Raw genomic sequence first — 23,164 nt, 5'->3', positions numbered from 1 at the left:
GAAGTGGCTAGCGTGTAGCACCTGCCCAGGGGTTGGCGAGCAAAGCCGAGCAGGGGGCAGAGCCCCCTAGTTTATCTAAATCATTTAAATAAATGACTAACAGCAATGTCCCCAACAGTAAATTTTGCAGGACCACAATCTTTTAATATCAGTATTTGTCTCTCCACATGACCCTACCACCCAAGATTAGGACACAGTACAAATGTTTATATGGATTTGTACAACTGAAGGACTGATGGAGGCAAGTGACTTGCTCAGGGTGATACATTAAGTTGTGTCACACACATGTAATTAGGAGGAAGCTGAGTGGAACAAGTGGAGGTAATTATCCGCCAGGCCAGGGTGTGGTGGGGTGCGCTAAACTTTATTCTGTTGTCTCTGCAGGCCAAATACGGGAAAACCTACATGATTTAACAACAACAACGTCATTTCTGCTTCCGGCACCAAGCATGACTTCACTTCCTATTCCTGGACTCAGATGACTTCATTTCCAGTATCATCCTTTAAAGCTGCCATCTTTTCCACCACTAAATCAGTTCAGTCTGGAACTCAACCTATGCATATCAGTGCCTATCAGCAAATCCTATTTGCAGCCAGGGACAATATAAGGGTGGCTGCCCCAAACCTTTCCAGTATATTGAGACTCATTCTTTTACAGTTGTTAGTAGCTTCAACTTCAGTACTGTACCTGCCCAGTGTTGATAACCCCTAATTATGAAACCGCTGCTCAAATCATAATCTGTTTTCTGCATTTCAAGTCAGTTCTTCACCACATTTGAGTTACAGCGGATATGTTCTAAGATTGGCCATTGGGAGCACACAAGTGTAGTGTGGTCTGTCCACAGTGCCACACTTTCAGACAAATTGACATTTAGTGTATACTTCTTCATCCTTGCAGGTTTTCTTATCACATTACTACTTAGGCCCATTGCAGAAATCTAACAGCTAACCGTTTTTTTTAATCAACCCCACTGTTTCTGCACACAGACATTTACTGTACACCGGTTTGTTTTCTATACCAGGGGTGGGCAAACTACGGCCCGCAGGCCACATCCGGCCCGTTGGTCTTTTTAATCCGGCCCGCCAAAGATTGGTACAAAATTGCCGAAATCAAATTATGCCATATGACTGCATTCATTTGACCTTGTCCTGTAATGCCTGGCGTTCCACCAGGTGGCGCATTAGGCGCAGTGATACATTGACTTGATTTTGCGGAGCCCGGGCTACTCTCTGTTATTACTCTGCTACTGCTCTGAACTCATCTGCAACAATGAGTGGGCCAAAGAAAAGAAAAGTTGATAGTGAGTGCCAAGTGTTTAATAAGGAATGGACAACTAAATACTTTTTCACTGAAGTCTGGTCAAAGGCTGTAGGCTATGTCTTATTTGCCAAGAAACCGTTGCGGTTTTAAAGGAATACAAAATCAGCCGTCACTTTTCCACCAAGCATGCTAATTACGCTAACAACCAGTCAACGCAAGAACGGACGGCTACCGCTCAGAGGTTGGCAGCTAGTTTGCAGGCTCAGCAAAACACCTTTATCCTACAAACTGTCATCCAAGAATCAAGCACAAAGGCAAGTTATGTGCTGGCATTCAAATTAGGAAAGACCTTGCAAGTCTTACTCCAAAGGGGAGTTTCTCAAAGAGTGCATGGTAGAGACAGCAGGTATCTTGTGTCCTGAGAGCAAGAACAAATTTGAAAAAATTAGCTTATCATTACAGGACAGTGACTTGCCGTGTTGAGCTAATTGACAAAGACTTAGCTAGCAAGTTAAACAAAAAAGCGGAGTCATTTACATTATATTCCTTGGCACTGGATGAAAGTAATGACATAAAGGACACCGCTCAGCTTTTAATTTTTATCAGAGGGATTAATGACAATTTTGAGATAATGGAGGAGTTTTTGGCCATGGAATCCCTAAAGGGGAAAACACGGGGAGAGGACTTGTATGACAGCGTGTCCGCGGTCATAAATAGGCCAAAGCTACCTTGGAGTACGCTCGCCAACGTTACCACAGATGGATCGCCAAATCTGACTGGAAAAAACGTTGGGTTGCTCAAAAGAATCCAGGAGAGGGTGAAGGAGGACAACCTTGAGCAGGAGGTAATTTTCATACACTGCCTAATCCACCAGGAAGCACTGTGTAAATCCGTATTGCAGCTTGACTACGTAGTGAAGTTAGTTGTAAAACTTGTTAACTTTATTCAAGCGAGGGGACTTCAGCATCGTCAGTTTATTGAAGTTTATATTATAAGACGTCAAGTTTCTTGAAGAAATTGACGCTGATCACCAGGACTTGCTTTACCACTCCAATGTCCGCAGGTTAAGTTTAGGGAAAGTGTCGACGAGTGTGGGAGCTCAAACAGGAGATTATCTCATTTTTGGAGCTACTTGAGAAAGCTGACGATTTTCCTGAGCTGAGTGACACAGATTGGCTTTGTGATTTAGCTTTTGCTGTGGACATACTGACACACATGAATGAGCTGAACGTGAAGCAACAAGGGAAAGACCAGTTTGTGCATGAAATGTACACAAACGTCAGAGCCTTCAAAACCAAGCTAGCTTTATTCTCAAAGCAAATGTCAAACAACTCATTCGCTCATTTCCCCACACTGGCTACGCTGAAAGATGCCCCTCAACTTGTGAAAAAATACAGGAAATCACTGGACGACCTGCATGGAGAATTCTGCCATCGGTTCACTGATTTTGGAAAAGTTTACAAGTCACTTCAGCTGGTGTCATGTCCCTTCACACAGGACCCTGAAACGGCGCCAGAGGAGTTGCAGTTGGAATTGATTGATCTCCAATGTGACACGTCTTAAAGGAGAAGTTCAACTCTCTTAAACTGGATGAGTTTTATGCTTCATTAAGCGCAGCCAAATTTCCAAACATCCAGAAGATGGCACAGAGGATGCTAGTGTTGTTTGGCTCTATGTATGTGTGTGAACAGACTATTAGTGTTATGAACACCAACAAAGCACCCCACAGATCCCAGTTGAGCGATGAACACCTCAGATCTGTTCTGAGAATTGCCACAACAAAACTAACACCAGACTTCGATGCACTGGCAAAAAAGGGTGATCAACAACACTGTTCCCACTAAAAGTGAATGTAAATATTAACACTGTAATGCCTTTTTTATGTTTATGTTAGATATGCATGCATCTAGTGCTGGCCCGGCCCGTCTGTCAAATGTTAAAAGTCAATGTGGCCCGTGAGCCAAAAAGTTTGCCCACCCCTGCTATAGACTCTCCCACAAATGATGAAGTTTGCCTTTTTGTAAACTCTATTTTTGGTCAATATTCTATACACGGGTTCAAATAATAATTTGATCAAAAAATATATTCTCTTCACTGTTATTTAATAAGATAATGTGTATGTGTTCTAAATTGTTTACTGGTTACCAGTGGCGGACCGTGCATTTCACACCTAGGCCTTCAGTAGTGCTCCGTCTGAATCGACCCGCCCCTCAAAAACTAATTTATGGTTATAAAAACCATCTTAATATGCAGAAATACAGTATAAAGAGCCGTTGCATCGCAGATAGATAACTCCTGTAGCCACAATAAATGCCTTTATTGAACAGACAAACCAGGGGTGAACAAGTTCCTTTCTACTGCAGCTACAGCTGCGACACACATAAAAAACATCAATAATAACTCATAAACTTGCAATATTATTTAGGAAAATCGCAACATTTTACTCACCAAAAATTCGGATTATTTGTAAACAAAATCCATCCTCCTCTCTTTCCTCAAAAACAGTTCAATTACTCTGTCGTACAGATTATCCGTGCGCTTCAGTTCCATCACGAAGGCCCCTTCTATCGTCATCAAAGCTAATGCTGAAAGTCGAACCTGCCCTGTCGTATTTCTGGCATAAGTTTTAATTCGCTTTAGGGTTGAAAATGTCCGCTCGACAGAAGCAGTGGACACGGGAATGGTCACCGCCAAACATACCAATGTGTACAGCTGCCCCATGCTCTCATTCAGATTTTTCTGATGAAGGAAGTCAAGGAGATCAGTGGGAGATTTTCCTGCAAAATCATCCATGGCATACTTACACCATCCTATCCAATCAACGGGTCTGAATACGGTGACGTTGCCGTATGCCTGCTAGAGGGCCCTAGTGACACCAACTCAAAATCTGATTGGTTGAAGCAACAGTTTAATCGACATTTATTTTGTGTTAGAGGGCCTGCAGAACGGATTGTGAAGGCCTCCGGGGGGAATTCTGTGACTTTGACCCTGCCTGGCAACAAATGATGGCTGAAATGTGATTGGTTAAATGCTTTAATACGAAAATACATGTCTGGAAGCAGGGGCAGCACAACCATCGGAAAAGCTATGAAAGGAAGCGGACAGACTATTTGGAATTATTTAATAAGTATTCATGGACAAAATATAATTTACATCCATCCATCCATCCATTTTCCAACCCGCTGAATCCAAACACAGGGTCACGGGGGTCTGCTGGAGCCAATCCCAGCCAACACAGGGCACAAGGCAGGAAACAATCCTGGGCAGGGTGCCAACCCACCGCAGTATAATTAACATCAGTTTGTGATTCAGATATTTTTTTAGGCCAGCAGAGAAGGCCTTGCAGGCCCTGACGGTCCGCCACTGCTGGTTACTACAGAAGAAAGTTACAACAAACCTTTTATATTGAGATAAACCACTGTCATTTATCAGATCCACAAGTTGTTTTCCTGTGTTCCACTCTGTACTACTTCTCCCAGCCAATTTTTGGGTAATTAAACACACAACATCTTCCATTAGGGATACAAAGGAAGGAGTTGCATAGAAATCACAAGGGCCAGCATGTAAAGCATTCCAGCTTCACCTTGGCATTTCTAAATGTACTGAAATATTTTGGTATACTTCAGTTATCTAAGCGGGGCACATAGCCTAAAATCAAGACTGTCTGTCACCGGGATGTCTGGTCACCCTAGTAAATTATAGTGACAGTGAAATAGGGAATCATTATAATCTGCACGTAATGGAGCTGTGAGCTTGGTTTAGTGTAAGGTAAATACTGAGTAAACATTTACATGCTCTGTGCATGCAGTGTACACACCACAGGGTGCTTCACTCATATCTAAATAACCTACTCTTTTCCTTGGTTGCCTTTTATATTTTTACGGTTACAAAGATCATTTAACTTATTTGTTATGACTTTGCAAGGTGTTAAATGTAGATGCGCTGGTTTTCTTTTGCTTACAGTCAAGCCTCTGGAAAGACTTAATTAAGCAAAAATAACCTGGTGTTGCAAAGGTTTCCACATGCACTCAGCTAGATATGCTGACAGAGGATTGCCATCCCACGAGCACAAGCAGCCTGTGACAGTGAGTTCCTACCCACTCACGCAGTCTACTGGTTTTATAAGAACATGTACTGAGGATTTGTCTGTTATCAGTCGCAGCTATCAGAGGTGAAAAAGAGGAAAAGATCCAAAATATACAAGTTGGTGTAACTGTTGTTAAGGTAATTCGTAGTTGAAGTTGTGCAAAATGTCTCTCTGTTTTAAGACAGATGACCTTGCAAATTCACCAATGCTTTTCCATGGAAGATTTTGAAATTTTAAAACTATGTACAGCGTGATCTGTTACCAAAGTGTCAAACAAAATCGGTCCTTCGGGGCTGTGTTATTTCACATAGATAGACAGATGGACAGACAGCCAATAAGACAGACAGACAAGGCTATTATAAAAGGTGCTTCGTGCATCATATACAAATAAAACAAACTCACCGCAAAGTTCTGACCAACAGACATTGGGGTCTGAGAAGGAGAAAATGACAGAAAATGTATTTTGTGAAAGTGAGACAGCAGACAAATGACTACACATCAAGCCCATCATTTTCTTTAACAAGCCATCAATCACCATTTTCTGGCAGTATTTTGAGCTGTAAGCATCCATCCATCCATTATACAACCCGCTATATCCTAACTACAGGCTCACGGGGGTCTGCTGGAGCCAATCCCAGCCAACACAGGGCACAAGGCAGGAAACAAACCCCGGGCAGGGCGCCAGCCCATCGCAGGGCACACACACACACACCAAGCACACACTAGGGACAATTTAGAATCGCCAATGCACCTAACCTGCATGTCTTTGGACTGTGGGAGGAAATCCACGCAGACACGGGGAGAACATGCAAACTCCACGCAGGGAGGACCCGGGAAGCAAACCCAGGTCTCCTAACTGCGAGGCAGCAGTGCTACCACTGCGCCACTGTGCCACCACTGTAAGCATTAAAATAAAATATAAAAAAACATTTAAAGGATGCATTGATTAAAAATCCAGCAAGGGAAAAAGAATCTGTGCAATGTCACATTAAAAGACCTGCTGAGAGTTAATTGGTAGAAGTGAATGAATCTGACTGACTTCAGGGCAATTCTTAAGACACTTCACCCATCATACCCATCATCCTTTGAGATTGGTGCTACACTGCTACACTACAGTTCTGTTGTGGCTCTTCTGTTTGAATAAAATCGATCCACATGGGATGCATTATTTCATGCAGACTGACAGACAGACAGACATGGCTATCGCAAAAGGTCTTTCATGCATTATATACAAAAAAAACAAACTCACCACAAAGTTCTGACCGATGGACATCTGGGCCTGAGAAGGAGAAAGTGAGAGAAAATGTATTTAGTGAAAGAGAGAGCACACAGATATCAAGTTGCACACACATCAAGACCGTCATTTCATTAACAAGCCATCAATCACCATTTTTAGCAACATTTTGAGCAGTAAGCATTAAAATGAAAAAAAAAAACATTTAAAGGTTGTTTTAATTAAAAGAATCTGTACAATGTCACATTAAAAGGCCACAGTGTCACGCATTGCGGTTCTGTTGTGGCTCTTCAATTTCAACAAAATCGATCCACAGGGGCTACGTTATTTCATGCAGACTGACTGACGGACAGACATGGCTATCACAAAAGGTGTTTTGTGCATTATATACAGTACAAACAAACTCACCGCAAAGTTCTGACCATTGGACATCGGGGGCTGAGAAGGAGAAAGTGAGAGAACACATAGATGACTAAACATCAAGACAGTGATTTCATTTTCAACAGCATTTTGAACAGTGAGCAGTAAAGCCCTATCATTGTTTTAACGAATTCAGCATGCCAATGGAAAGCAAAGAAATTAATCATAATAACAGATTGGCTGTCCAGTGTGAAAAAGGCAAAGGCTACTGGGCAAAGTTAGATCATTTAAAAACAAATTCATTGGACAACCAAGAGCTTTTAATTTTCCAAGCACATACTGTACAATACAATACAATACAGTTTATTTTTGTATAGCCCAAAATCACACAAGAAGTGCCACAATGGGCTTTAACAGGCCCTGCCTTTTGACAGCCCCCCAGCCATGACTCTCTAAGAAGACAAGGAAAAACTCTTGTAGGGAAAAAAATGGAAGAAACCTTGGGAAAGGCAGCTCAAAGAGTGACCCCTTTCCAGGTAGGTTGGGCATGCAGTGAGTGTCAAAAAAGGGGGGTCAATACAATACAATACACAGTACAGAACACAAGTAATCCTGAATACTGTATAATAGTGCAATAGAAATATTACAAGTACTGTACATAGCAGAATTCAACACTAGATGATATCACTTAATACAATTTGGATTTATGCACATCCAATGGCATATCCTACTGGCATTTTTATCTCCTTCTTAAATGATCTGGTTATGTATACTAACAGGACACTAGGTGTTATGTCTTTTCCAAGTATCATTTTTTAGGCTACATCTCCATAATTCTGCATTTGATATGTTTTCTTCTAATGTGTTAATCTTCAAACATGACAAAAGTCTTTCAGTTATTAAAATTCAGTTAAAAATTCATTCTTCCAAACAATTTTGGGGTAATTAAAACATTCAGCATCTTCCATTAGCTAGTCGACTAGGATACAAAATAAAATGCTTCAAATCACAAGGGCCTGTATGTGAAGCAGCTCAGCTTCACCTTCAGTTATAGAAGATGTGTGCTGCTTTTCTCTGCTTTTGATCCTTGGCTTCTCCTCAGTACAAAGTCAAGCTTTGTTTTATGTACTCGCTGCCATATTTGCTGCCCATCTATGCAGACACTTCATACAAAAGATGAACTGACGCACTTACTGCTGGTGTCTGGAATGATATGGATGCCACATCTACTGCCCCGTTCACATTTATAGTATCTACTTTGCAGATGGGAATCCGGTGTTGATACTGGAGAAAGTTATCCCCATCCCAAAGCACCTAAAAAGAATACACAAACACATAACTTACACAAAAGACACTTTTGTTAATAAGATCATGAGAGTCCTGGGGGTAGATGATAAGTTCCTTCCTAGAGGCCTCAATTTAAAGGTTAACAGAACTGAAAAAAACTAATTTACACACAAGTATGGAACTAAAAGATTCAGAACAGCACAAGGTACAACCTCAGGATATGTGGTCCTACACAAAACAAACCTACATACATACATACAGTCAGGTGAAAAAGTAAGTTTACCCTGTGAAATGTTTTTTTCTTTTATAACATATGTGGACTTACCAAGATTTGATCTTCATTTAAATAGTATCTATAGGTAAAGGTGATATAATACAACAAACAGCATGACATATTTAAATGTTGCAGTCTACTGTATAATTTAAACAAACAGAAATGCAGATTTTGCAGGTGGAAATAGCATGTACACCTCTACATTTATCACCACCTCAAGTACATAAAATTAGAATTAGGTGCTAATGATTAGAAGATCATTACAAAGGACCTTGAAAGAACAAATCTTAAACCTCAAACATTTATTTTGGTTTGCTTTTTGCTTTTAAAGTAATGTATGTGTTACCACCAAACCTAGGCAGGAAGAGCTCTCCAAGGCCTTCAGAAAGAATGTCACAGGTACCTATGAGTCTGGGAAGGGATTTAAAAAAGATCTTCAAACAATTAGAAATCATCCATTCCACTATCCGGCATATCATCTACAAGTGGAGAAGATTTCAGACAACTGCTAACTTGTCCAGGCCAGCAAGTTGAGCCCAAGATCAGAGCTCAAGATTCTGAAAGAAGTCTCTGAAAAGTTCAAAATTTTATCACGGGACCTATAGGAAGCTCTTGCCAGTGTTGATGTCAAAGTGCACAAGTCCCAGAAGTCACCATTGAAAAGAGGCTTCATAAATAAGATCTGCATGGGAGATATGCTAGAAGGAAACCTATGCTGTTCAGAAAGAACATCAATAAAAAACTAAAGTTTGCCCATGAACACCTAGGCAAAGACCGGGGCTTCTGGAACAAAGATAGTTATTTAATAACAGAAGACATGTTTGGCAAAAGCCAACGATAGTATTTGACCAAAAGAACCTGATACCAACTATAAAGTATGATGGTGGAAATGTTATGGCTTGGGGTTGCTTTACTGCATTACAGCCTGGACAGTTGACCATCACAGAATCCATTATGAATTCTTCATTATACCAGAGGGTGATTAAGGATAATATGAAACCATCTGTCAGAAGAGTGAAGCTCAAGCAAAAGTGGACGATGCCAGAAAACAATGAATCTGAACATACTGGAAAATCCACCAAGGAATTGCTGGAGAGAAAGAAAGAAATGGAATGGAATGACCAAGTCAAAGCCTGGATCTGAATCCCACTGAGATACTATAGGGGGATTTCAAAATGGTCTGTGTGTGCATGACTACCCCCCAAATCCAACCCCCCAACATCACACAGCTGAAAGAATTCTGCACAGAGGAATTGGAAAAAACAGACTGGCAGACCGTTATAGAAAACACCTGCTTGAGGGACAATACCAGCTATTACAGCCAAGGGTGTACCTGTGTTTCCACAGACAGAAAGGGCATATCATCTGTACAATATTTTCTGAGTAAATTATTTCAAAATCAGTTTTTCTTGGTATTTTCTTCACCACACTATATCACTTTTACCTGAAGATGTTATTTATATGAAGGTCTTATCTTGATATGTCCACATGTTAAAAAAGAAAAAAAAGTACATGGGATGTACTTACTTTTATACATGACTGTATGTATGTGCTATAAATTTGCTTAGCATAGGACCATATATCCTGTGGATTATTCTTACTGATTTTGGCCTATATATAAACTGCTCAAAAAATTAAACACAAACACTTTGAAAACACATTAGATCTCAATGGGAAAAAAATCCTGCTGGATATCTATACTGATATATTCTAGGTAATGTGTTAGGAATGAAAGGATGCCATATCGTTTGATGGAATTATCAACCTACCATACAGAAGGCTGAATTCAAAGACACCCCGAAAATCAAAGTGAAAAAATGATGCAGCAGGCTAGTCCATTTTGCTCAAATTTCATTGCAGCAACTCAAAATCGTACTCAGCAGTTTATATGGCTCTCATGTGGTTGTATGCATGCCTGACAACGTCGGGGGGGTGGGGGGGGGTGGATAGGGGGAGGGTTCATGCTCCTAATGAAACGATAGATTGTGTCCTGGGGGATCTCCTCCCAGATCTGGACCAGGGCATCATTGAGCTCCTGGGCAGTCTAAGGTGTAACCTGGCGGCGTCGGATGGACCGAAAGATAATGTCCCAGAGGTGTTCTATTGGATTTAGGTAAAGTGAGCGTGGGGGCCAGTCAATGGTATCAATTCCTTCATCCTCCAGGACATGCCTGCATACCCTCACCACATGAGGCCAGGTATTGTCGTGCACCAGGAGGAACCCAAGACCCACTGCACCAGCATAGTGTCTGACATGGGTCCTAGGATTTCGTCCCGATACCTAATGGCAGTCAAGGTGCCATTGTCTAGCCTATAGAGGTCTGTGCGTCCCTCCATGGATATGCCTAACCAGACCATCACTGACCCACCACCAAACCGGTCATGCTGAACGATGTTACAAGCAGCGTAACATTCTCCACGGCTTCTCCAGACCCTTTCACGTCTGTCACATGTGCTCAGGGTGAACCTGCTTTCATCTGTTAAAAGCACAGGACACCAGTGGTGAACCTGCCAATTCTGGTATTCTATGGCAAATACCAATCGAGCTCCACGGTGCTGGGCAATGAACACAGGGCCCACTATAGGATGTCAGGCACTCTGGCCACCCTCATGAAGTCTGTTTCTGATTGTTTGGTCAAAGACATTCACACCAGTGGCCTGCTGGAGGTAATTTTGTAGGGCTCCGGCAGTGCTCATCCTGTTCCTCCTTGCCCAAAGGAGCAGATACCGGTCCTGCTGATGGGTTAAGGACCTTCTACGGCCCTGTCCAGCTCTCCTATAGTAACTGCCTGTCTCCTGGAATCTCCTCCATGCCCTTGAGACTGTGCTAGGAGACACAGCAAACCTTCTGGCAATGGCCCGTATTGATGTGCCATCCTGGAGAAGCTGCACTACCTGTGCAACCTCTGTAGGGCCCAGGTATCGCCTCATGCTACCAGTAGTGACACTGACCGTAGCCAAATGCAAAACTAGTGAAAAAACAGAAAGAAAAGATCAGGAGGGAAAAATGACAGTGGCCTTCACCTGTTAAACCATTCCTGTTTTGGGGGTCATCTCATTGTTGCCCCTCTAGTGCACCTGTTGTTAATTGCATTAACACCAAAGCAGCTGAAACTGATTAAGAACCCTCTCTGCTACTTGACCAGATCAATACCCAAGAAGTTTCACTGACTTGATGCTATACTCTGATTAAAAACTGTTCCTTTAATTTTTTTAGCAGTATATAAATAAATCTCTAAGACTCTATTTTAGCAGCATTTGACCTAAGGCAGGAAACACCTTTAATAGGACACAATTTGATGAACAGAGACACACACCCACGCACAACCGGCCAGTCTGGTGTTGCCACTTAACCAGACACAAACATCTAGGGGGATGTGAAAGGATTACTACAGGACAGGGTTCAAATAATTATTAATGGTTACTTATGGTGAACAGCTGCATACACACTATTCACTTTAGTTTATTACCCTTGTGATGGTCCACTTTGGTTTTTCTGGTGTATCATGTTTTGTGGTTATGTTGCATTTCATTTTTTCTGTTATATTTTTTACTTACTATAACACATGGGAACATGAAACTTAAGAAATAACAGCCTTCTAGAGAAATGAAAGACAGGAAATCCTCAAAGAGTAAGTGCGCAGATTATTAGACATAGCAGTGACAGAATTCTGTTGCCCTCTCCTGGCAGCCTCTGCAACCGACAGGCCCAAGCACTTAACAGAACAGGATGTCAGCAGTGGTGCAGTAGTAAGAGCTGCTGTGTGAAAAACAACTGCAGGAAACAACAGCCCATGAAGTCAGTCACTGCATATGAAACTAACATCTTAACATTTTAGTCATGCAGTAGTAATCTTAAAAACCTCTGCAGTTTGCCTCTCAGGCCCATATGGGTGTGGAGGAGGCTTTGATCTACTGTACATGCTCTACAGAGCTTACCATTCTGTGTCATTGGCCGGGGAAAAAAGCTCAAGGCTATGTTTCTTGACATTCTCCTGGATCATGGACTAACTGACCTTTCAGAAATGGTGGAGTGTGGTGGGGCACCTTAGATAACTGTCCTGTCTCCCTGACTGTGCACAACGGCCTTTCAGTATAATATGAGGGCTTGCCATCTACAGAAATTCTCAGATGACTCCATCATATGCTGCTATTAATAATGGAGAAGAGTCAGAGTACAAGAGGTTTGTGAAGGACTTTGTCTTGTAGTGCAGGGAGAATCACATGCAGTTCAGTGTCAGCAAGACAAAGGAGATGGTGGTGGACGTCTGGTATGTTACAAAGCCCATAAGACCAGACAATATCCAAGGGGGAGAACATCATAGTGGTGCAGATCCACAACTACCTGGGGCTTCATATAAACAGCCAACTGGACTGTTCTAACAACCCAAAAACAACAACAACAACATTTATTTGTATAGCATGTTTTCATACAAATGTTGTAGCTCAAAGTGCTTTACAAGATGAAGAAAGAAAAAAAGAAAAAATACAAAAATTAGGCAACACTAATTAACAAAGAATAAAGTAAGGTCCAATGGGCAGGGAGGACAGAAAAAAACAAACAAACAAAAAAACTCCAGAGGGCTGGAGAAAAAAATAAAACCTGTAGGGGTTCCAAGGCCATAAGACCACCCAGTCCCCACTAGGCATTCTACCTAACATAAATGATCTCAATCAGTCCTCATGGTTTTCAGGCTTCACGAGGAGGAATTAGACGATGATCGTCATGTGGACCTCGGGCCTTCAGTCCAGGGACTGCGTGGTGCCTTGATCAGGTGGTGGTGACGCAGTACAATGACACTGTACAAGGAAGGCCAGAGCAGACTGTACTTCCTGAGGACACTCAGGTGTTTTGAAGTATTCAGCAAGCTGCTGGAAATGTTTTACCAGTCCATAATAGCCAGTGTGGTGTACTAGTTTGTGGTCTCCCGAGTAAGCAACTTGATTTCAAATGACACAAAAGGCCCAAACACACTTATCAGGAAAGCTTTCTCTATCACAGGGCTAACCCAGGACACACTGAAAGCTGTTGTGGAGAAGACAATGGTGGCAAAATTGGATGCCATCATGAAATGCCATCCAGGAGGCTCCCTCTAGGAGCACTTCTAGCTACAGGCTCATTCCTCCATGGTATACTAAAAAAGCACCTCTGGGGGTCTTTTTTGCCTGCTGCTATCGGGCAATTCAATGTTTCATCCTGATGTCTCAAACTAAATACTCTAAGCTTACTTCTATTCATTTTGATAAGTCTGCACAATATATATTTATCTATTTATTGATTGATTGTAAGATTTGTCCAGTGAGACTGCATCTTTGTTTTTTTGTTTCTGTTGTTGTTTGAAACTATATTTCCCCTTGGGATTAATAAAGTATATCTAGTGTTATCTAGATGAGTTTCTCAGCGTGTGTAATGTAAAAAATAACCCATTCATGCACACCCTAACACTCACTCAACCTGAGCCAAACAGATGCCAAAAAGATATTTCAAATATGGTCAACTAAGTCAAAAGGTTTGTCAAACAAGACAAATTAACCACATAAGTTAAGAGATGAATTCTTAAATCCTATGCCGGTGTCAGCCCCATGCTGAAAAAAATGCATGCTGAGACTCACCCCAGTCGAACTGAAGAAGCACACCGAAATTAATTCAAGAATGAACAACAACATTATGTGTGACGTCAGCCATCACACCTGAAGGCTCCAAGAAATAAACCAATTTAAATCACTTACTGTGTAAGAATCTGGGTTGACCAGAAAAGTAAGAGTGAACAGAGAACCCTGCTGGACAAAGTCTTTGTAAGTCCTCTCCTCACTGCCCCATGATGAGTTATTACAGGTGTTACAGACCACATATTTATCGCCGCCTTCATAACGAGGATTAAAGTGGAGTGCGTTGTCCGGTCCGCTTTTGAAATTGATGTCAAACCTATGAGAGGAAAAGAATTCGATACCATCATGACTCATCTAGCATGCACGGCCACTGTGAAACATGTGGTTATAATATTGACTCTTTGAAAAGTTTCCATGCTTTAATTTACTGATCCTGCATTTACTGCTCTAATCAAACAGAATGACGCTCACTTACCTGTCGGCATTAGGCAGAACCCTGCCAGTGATGGTGATCACCTTCCCCTCACAAAGGCCTCCTGGGATGGAACCAGAGAAAGGAATTTTCTAGAACAGAATATAAAGCAGAGAGAAAAAGGTTGGGATCACTCGCTGATTACAGCACATTGCCACACCCACTACACAAAGACCCACTCGGATTGGGACCCGAGTGCAGCCGTGCATTGGGTTACACCCCAGCACCACACGGGAACAGAGTGAGGTTTTTTTTACAGTAGCTGGAGTGCCAATCCTGCCACCAACCCCCAAATGTTCTGTTACAAGTTGGAGGACCTGCTTGTAGGCCTGGATGCAGATTAATGTCATACCCAGGATGGAGCAATTGCAGGATAGCGGCCCAACAGAGAAGAGTCACCTCTAGCGTTTATGGGATTTCAACTAGCAGCCTTCTAATTTTCGGTGCACATCCCTAGCTTTAGAGCCACCACTCTTCCCTGAATACAAAGCAAAGATCTATAAAATATTTTTTAATATTTTCCATCCATTTTCAAACCTGTTTTATCCAATTCAGAGTTGAAGGAGGAGAGAACTTACCTTGCCACCCCGAGGTGGAAGGGAGGAACAGACACTAGAGAGTCAAAAGCGCTATGTTTGCTGTAAATCTAAAGCAAAATTACCTCCTAAAATTCAGGAATAATAGAGGCTTGGAGAGCTAACAAAGGTTAACCAGGGCAAATGTGGCACTAGGACAGGAGACAGGCATGGCAAAAAAGAGAAAAAAAGCCGTCAATACCAACTGCCCAACTACCAATATGGGCAGAAATGGACTATTAGGAGCTCATAACCTCAGTCAATGCAGAGTCTGTCCCAAAGCTAATTCTTCATGAAATGTCTTAATGCCCTCCTGGATGCCAGGTGGTAACCTGTAAAGCCTAAAATTAAAGAACAAACAACCCAACAAATGCTAAGGGTGCCTGACCTCTATTACAACATGTCAAGCCATGGTGAGTGATGAAGGCAAGTCAGTGAAACACGTCCTAGACAGAAGGAGGCAGAAGATGCTTTCAAACTTGAGAAAATCATCTCCCTCAAAAACAGAGCAGACTCAGCAAAGGCAGAGCATGGGCTGGGATATGAACCCAGGACTCAACAATTCAGAGTAACAGGGATTGTCAAAGGGGCGGCACGGTGGCGCAGTGGGTAGCGCTGCTGCCTCGCAGTTGGGAGATCTGGGGACCTGGGTTCGATTCCCGGGTCCTCCCTGCGTGGAGTTTGCATGTTGTCCCCGTGTCTGCGTGGGTTTCCTCCCACAGTCCAAAGACATGCAGGTTAGGTGGATTGGCGATTCTAAATTGGCCCTAGTGTGTGCTTGGTGTGTGGGTGTGTTTGTGTGTGTCCTGCGGTGGGTTGGCACCCTGCCCAGGATTGTTTCCTGCCTTGTGCCCTGTGTTGGCTGGGATTGGCTCCAGCAGACCCCCGTGACCCTGTGTTCGGATTCAGCGGGTTGGAAAATGGATGGATGGATGGGATTGTCAAAGAGAGTTGAAAAAGAGTGCAGGCAGGGTAGAATGGGTGGAGAAGAGTGTCAGGAGTGATTTGTGACAGACAGGTATCAGCAAGAGTGAAAGGGAAGGTCTACAGGACAGTAGTGAGACCAGCTATGTTATATGGGTTGGAGATGGTGGCACTGACCAGAAACCAGGAGACAGAGCTGGAGGTAGCAGAGTTAAAGATGCCAAGATTTGCACTGGGTGTGATGAGGATGGATAGGATTAGAAATGAGTACAATAGAGGGTCAGCACAGTTGGAAGACAAAGTCAGAGAGGCAAGATTGTGTTGGTTTGGACATGTGCAGAGGAGAGATGCTGGGTATATTGGGAGAAGGATGCTAAGGATAGAGCTGCCAGGTAAGAGAAAAAGAGGAAGGCCTAAGAGAAGGTTTTTGGATGTGATGAGAGAGGACATGCAGGTGATGAGTGTAACGGGAGTAGCCGACAGAAAAAGAAGAAGACTCTGGAGCTAAGAGGTAGTAACAACCTTTCTTCAATAAAACTGTCACATTCGTATCTGCCACAAACGGACAGAAGTCCTCATTTCCTTCAACTCTTTCAAAAACCGTCCAGAAAATGTACTGAAACAATTTGCTTTACCATGTAGCCTTGTTCACTCTGTTTAAACCCTGGAAGGGAGAAACGGAAATGCTTTGTCAATCTAACCGTGCTTCCTTAATTTCCTTCCCCTTTAACACACATTGTGGTGTACAAACTAAAATTCTCTTACCACTAGGGTTAGGAAATGAAATTGACACTAAAATATAATACAAGGTGAGTCAAAATTACGTTAACACTTATGGTACTGCTATGTATATACTTATATACAATTTTTGTGGACAATTTAAGTGCCACATATGGTACTTATGTTGAGGCAGGTTGAGACATTCCTGTAAATCATCTTGCACATATGAAGTATGTTTTGTGAATAAATTGTTTCCATCATTCAAATGTTAACATAATTTTGACTCACCCTGGATTATCCAGTTACTCAGATCAATTATGATTTGATCATAATTGTATGAACCAAAATGGGGAGGGAAACTGTTAAAAAACCCTAGCCATAACAAAACTTAATTATAATAATTTTTAAAATGATATTAATATAATGATAGTAACTGAAAGAGATGGCTGCCCCGGTAAGTGTGATCTTTGATTGTATTTCCTACACATTACCTGACCTGTAATGCTTTCTTTCTGACAATATAATTTGGAAACAAAATTAAAATAAAAGTTTGTATGTATGCCTTTTTGTTATAAAAACAAGTTACTTGCATTACTAATTTATTTATCACCTCCATATCTCTGAGAGTAGACCAACCAATGCCACACCACCCAATTTTGAAATTCTCCAGAGGAATCTTTGAGAGACTTCTTATAAAACAGGACCTGGGAGTATTTCTGGAACATCAGAAGCACACCTCTGAAGAACTTGATCTTGGACAGATAAGAACATGGAAGCTTCCTTCAGCAGAGCTCTCTGACACCCTGACACCTTCAACTAAAACTCCCATGCAGCCCTTCGGGATTCCAGAGCTATTCATTGTACTAGGACAACATATCACTTGGATGTGAACATCCATTATGCTGACTTTCTGTCTGGGGAAGGAACCACCAACCATCCCAGCTGCGATACCAGACCATCTGCAGCCTCCTTCACAACATGTCAAATAAAAGAAAAATAAGAGTAAAACTCTTGTTTTTTTTTTGTTTTTGTTTTTCGTTCTGTTTATGTACTGTCATTCTAGTTGCCATACCTTCCAGCTTCCTAGTTATTTGTATGAAACTGAATCTTCATACTGTATGGTTCAGTTTCCAATTGCCATTGAACCCAGACTGCAAAACAGCTTACACTTCTTCTAGGGTCCAGGGACTCTTGTTGACTCCTTTTTCGCACAAAAATGGGTATTATACTAAACCAGTAAACCCCCGATTCTCTAACGAATCGCAAATTAACGAATGGCAATCACTCTGTGTTCCATATAATCGTTGGAGGAATGACACATGAAGGAGGGTGGGAGTGTTCTGGGAGGGGATGGAGTTAATTAAATACATATATCCGTAATTATATTAATTAATATGTTTATATTAAAATCGGCTGTCTGTCGTTCCTGTCTTTGGCTTCCTCGTTGTTGGAATACAGAACGTGTTTTATCCATACGGGCTTGTTCCTGTGTCAGTTGAGTTGTGTCTTTCTGGAGCCATGACTTTTTTGCTTGTGGCGTTTGTGAAGTGCGTTGTAGGAGCTTTCGTTTAGTGTGTATATCAATGTGGGCTCATTGTTTTAATTCCAATTGTTGAGCTCCTTCCTTTTGGAGGCATGACCCCCTTGCTTCAGCTGTTTGAGACGCGCGTTGTAGGCACCTTCGTTCATTGTTTTTATCCATACGTTGTCGTCTCTGTATTTCCGTTAGTTGAGTTGTTTCGTTTTGGAGCCGTGATGTCTTCGCTTGTAGTGTTTCCGAAGCGCGTTGTAGGCGCCTGCGTTCATTGTGTTTATCCATGCGGGCACGGTTTTGTATTCTTTCTTTTTGGAGCCGTGACTCCTCTGCTTGTGGCGTTTCAGAAGAGCGTTGTAGGCGCCTGCGTTGATTGTTTCTATCCATGCGGGCTCATTTTTGTATTTCCGTTAGTTGAGCTCTGTTGTTTTGGAGCCGTGAGTCCTTTGCTTCTGCTGTTTCAGAAGCGCGTTGTAGATGCCTGCGTTCATTGTGTCTATCCATGTGGGCTCGTTTTTGTATTTCCATTAGTTGAGCTGTTTCGTTTTGGAGTCGTGACTGTTTTGCTTCCGCTGTTTCAGAAACGCGTTGTAGGCGCCTCCGTTCATCGTGTGTATCCATGCGGGCTCGTTTTTGTATTTCCGTCAGTTGAGCTGTTTGTTTTTGGAGCCGGGACTCCGTTAGCTATACGGCGTCTACTGTTAAGAATTATAATCGCACTTACGTTTAATACGGAGCGCTCGTGTATTGTTTCTTTCCATCTGGTGCCGTTTCTGTGTTTTCTGTGGCTGGACTGTTAATAATGTATTACTGTAATACTGTAATGTGATTCTAATATGCTGTGTAGTCTGGACCTTTGGGGATTCTGTACTGTAATACTGTAATGTGATTCAAATATGCTGTGTAGTGTGGACCTCTGGGGTTTCCGTACTGTAATACAACCTTCGAATCCTCTCGTTTATTTTTTTGCTTTGTGGCGGGCTCGTTGCAGTGCGTCAGTGCGCATGCGCTTTTTTGCTCTGTGGTGGGCTCGTTTTTATTTTTTTGCTCTGTGACGGGGTTTTATTTTTTTGCTCTGTGGCGGGCTTGTTGCAGTGCGGCAGTTCGTGTGCGCCTCGATGCGCCCTACGCTATTTTTTTGCTCTGTGGCGGGCTCGTCCATATTGTGCGGCAGTGCACGTGCGCCTCGATGCGCCCTGCGCCCAGCGCCCTGTGCCCTGCGTCCATATCCGGTTTACAACCTTCGGTTAGTAATATGGATAAAAGCAGTGTATTGGTTAGCACATGCCATTAGGAATTTCACTGTACTCTGCACATTTGACAATAATGACCCTGGAGGAGGAGGAGGAGGAGGAGGAAGATGGGAGCATGCACTGATACGCCATGTTGCTGCACCCACCACACAATGAACCACCTCAGGATCTTAAATTAGGACCCAAGTGCCGCCATGCAACAGGTGACACCTCAGCACCACACCACTTCAAATGGAATGGAAACGGTGTGAGGCTTTTTACAGTGGCTGGAGTGCCAAATCCTACCACCAACCCCCAAGTTTTCCCTGCAAGTTGGAGGACATGATTGCAGGGCTCGATGCAAGTTAATGTCACACTCAAGACGGAGCAACTGCAGGTTAAGGGCCTTGCTCAAGAGCCCAATGGACTGGAATCACTTCTGGCATTTATGGGATTCAAATCGGTGTCATTCCGATTGCTGGCATAGGTCTCTAGCCTCAGAACCACCACTCCACCCTCCTATAATCAGGGCCGTCTTAACAGCATTATAGGCCCCCGGGCAAAGCCGTGAACTGGGACCCCTTCTTATACGACCACTCAGCAACTCACAACAAACATAGATTAGCATGGGGCCCCTATGCTTGTGGGGCCCCCAGGCCACTGCCCAGCATGCCAATGCATTAAGACGGCCCTGCCTATAATGACCCTGAAAACCTGTAAAGGGATTGTCCAAGCCCCAGCTGGTCTCTGTGTAATTAGTAGGTTCTCCCCATGTTCACATGGCTTTCCACAGGTGGTCTGGTTTCCTCTCATTGTCCAAAGACATGCAGGTCAGAGGAATTGGTGATGCTAAATTGGCCACTGATGTGTGTGGATGTGTGTGTGTGTGTATTCAGCATGTGATGGGCTGAAGGCCTGTCCAGGGATTGTCCTTGTTGATAGTTACTGTGGTTGGGTTAGGCTCCACCTTCCTTGTATGGATGGATATAAAATGCAGAGATCCTACATTTACTTGTTCTTAGGTACGCTTAATACAGTAGCTGATATTTCAGAACTTCTCCTTGAGTAGTAACTTTTCAGAAAGATAGCTCTCCTTTTTACTCAAATATGACTGTTGATTGCTTTATACAAAGCTGGATGACAGATTATGAAAAGCTGTTCAGATTTTGGAATTTCACAATGTGAACTTTAAAGGAAAAGAGCAACTCTGAGCAGGAAACTGTTCCCCACATGTGGCTCTGTGCCAGCTGGGCATATCCAGGTTCGTGAATATTCTGGGTACCTCCGTGTCTTTCTTGATATTTCAAGCACACACGCACCTATGAAAATCTATCTATCTATCTATCTATCTATCTATCTATCTATCTATCTATCTATCTATCTATCTATCTGCACCGGTGGCGAGCGTTCCCACGGCATTCCCGCTACGTAGTAGAGAACACGCGCGTTAAAAGTGCGTGTAGAAGTTTTCTTACACGAAAAAAGCACCTTACAGATTGCAGTTATCCCGATTCAGGTCAATAAGGTCAGACGGGCTATACGTTTTTACCAATACCGCCACGCATTTTCCGTTCTCTGTTTGACCCGCACACACCGCCCTTCTAGCGGAACAAGTTCTTGAGCCCATCACCGCGCGGTAAGCCCTAAATCAGTTCAGATCGTTCCGAACCCCAAGCCCCCGACCTCACCCTCTGCTCAATCCCCGAGTATCCCAGTGAAGCACTTGGTCATACCGGACAGAATATGGGCTGCTGGTTGTAGACGGCCATCGCTGTTACGTCTGCTGCTGGTTGCTTCTGGAGCTTCGTCCGCCTCAGTCTCCGCTTTGTTTCTGAGATTACTGGATTGGGGGCGGCGAGAAGGATGGAACATTAAAGTAACTTTCACTTTCGAGTCACGATTACAGCTGCTTCTTCTTCTTTCATTGTATGCCTCCACATCTATTTTAATTTTCACGATACTTTGTTTAAATGCAACCCAGAATTGTATGTAGTCAAACCAAATGTCACAATGCAACCTTTGTACCAATTGCTTTTTATAAGAATCTTAGGAACTATTTTGCGTAATCCAAAAAATAAAAAAAACTTTTTTTAAATAAATAAATGCTAGTTGCTCGGATGTTACAAAACGTCAGGAAACCGTTGGCATGGTGCAATGTCGATCAACTACGACAAGGACGGCCGCCTAGGGCATCATTTTCAAGTTGACGTTTACTTTGTGCGTCCTCTGACTGCCACTGCCGCATAGGAAAAAAGAAAAAGGAATAAGAGCGTGAACTGTATTTCGTTTTATCCCCGCAGCGTGTCACAACTGAACGATTTGTAAAACAAAAAAAAAGCTCGCTAATGTAAATAATGTTAACCATATGGGCAGTTGGGCGGGACCTGGGTGGGGGGGTCTACCCGCAGCAAAAAAAAAAACCCAAACTGGAAGTGGTGGGCTCCTAAGTGTCTGGATGGCTGTGTGCGTCTTCTCATGGGCGGGGGGTTAGGGCATCAGCTGGTATACTCTGCTCTGTTCTACTTTCCAGGCCCTTGGCACGCACGGGAAGCAAAGTTTTCTGTTTGATCTTGTCTCACTGGTGACCTACCCAAGTTCCAGGACGTTACAGGCAAAGGGGCCTGAGTTGCCTCGAAAGCTTGCATATTGTAATCTTTTTAGTTAGCCAATAAAAGGTGTCATTTCGCTTGACTTCTCACTACATTCATAATGGCTAACACGGTACAACACCCTAGTATTACACGCATTTACAAATCATCTGTAACCCCTGCACGTTAATGTTTAACTGGTGCGTTTAACACCGAACTATATCTAAAGGTTCGCAATCATCTCATAAGATGTGTCTGTCGCCTCATTTTATTTAACCAACTGATGCTGCCATAAGAGTATACGGGAGTCTATACCCGCCACTCACATTCACTCCACAGATCGGGTAGTTATTTATACCACACCGCTAACTAGAACATCGGATAAAGGAATCATTTTCCTATAAACCCTCTAATGTGGTCTACCTAATTCTGTGAATGAAATGTCCCTATGTGGGAGAAACAAAGACGGCGCCAAAGAATAAATGTAAACGTTTCACATTCCGCATGCCAACAGAGAAGTTCCCGTTTATTTTCAGTGTCAAATGTTAAAAGATCGTTCCAACCTAAGACAGATACATTTAGCAAAAGAGGACAACAACGTATGATCAAGATCATCTGATAAGACGATTCACCAACAAAGTTTTTCTTACAATGATTATCTGTAATCTAATCACCCGAGTCAGTCAGAATGATGTAAACAGTCCTCATATCTGGTCATTAAAAACATGTCTCTATTCAAACCATGTTGTAATGTGTTCAATTTTAACATCATCTTAACTTGCCATTCTTTTCTTTCATAAGCACTGTGACTTTAAAATCATTCATGCTGTTTGTATTGCTTCTGAAGTCAGCTCCTTCACTCCAAAACGTTACGCAAAAGAAACCGCCCGGTGTGATCCGTTATCATCGTGCACGCGCGTCGCTTGACGGTTAGAACTTTTATGAAGGGTATAACATAGGTATGCATTTAATCCGGCATGTGGTGAGGGGTAAATTGAACACGCCC

General features: G+C 42.6%; 1 protein-coding gene across 1 annotated transcript in view; it reads right to left on the bottom strand.

The window, feature by feature from the left end:
- Nucleotides 1–21,590, bottom strand: part of LOC114655838 (galectin-9-like) — a 39,204-nt gene extending 17,614 nt beyond the window's left edge. The window contains exons 1-7 of the mRNA XM_028807101.2: nucleotides 21,304–21,590; nucleotides 14,589–14,677; nucleotides 14,234–14,429; nucleotides 8,137–8,256; nucleotides 6,991–7,020; nucleotides 6,598–6,627; nucleotides 5,751–5,780 (exon numbers count right to left, since the gene is read on the bottom strand). Coding sequence (XP_028662934.1) covers nucleotides 5,751–5,780; nucleotides 6,598–6,627; nucleotides 6,991–7,020; nucleotides 8,137–8,256; nucleotides 14,234–14,429; nucleotides 14,589–14,677; nucleotides 21,304–21,339 — 531 coding nt within the window. The 5' untranslated portion in view covers nucleotides 21,340–21,590. The remainder of the gene's footprint in view (nucleotides 1–5,750; nucleotides 5,781–6,597; nucleotides 6,628–6,990; nucleotides 7,021–8,136; nucleotides 8,257–14,233; nucleotides 14,430–14,588; nucleotides 14,678–21,303) is intronic.
- Nucleotides 21,591–23,164: the final 1,574 nt, after the last annotated feature.

Source organism: Erpetoichthys calabaricus, chromosome 8 (assembly GCF_900747795.2).
Source record: "Erpetoichthys calabaricus chromosome 8, fErpCal1.3, whole genome shotgun sequence".
In the NCBI taxonomy this organism is placed as follows: Eukaryota; Metazoa; Chordata; class Cladistia; order Polypteriformes; family Polypteridae; genus Erpetoichthys; species Erpetoichthys calabaricus.
The sequence above is the reverse complement of the archived record's forward strand: the minus strand, read 5'-3'. Positions and strand labels throughout refer to the sequence as shown.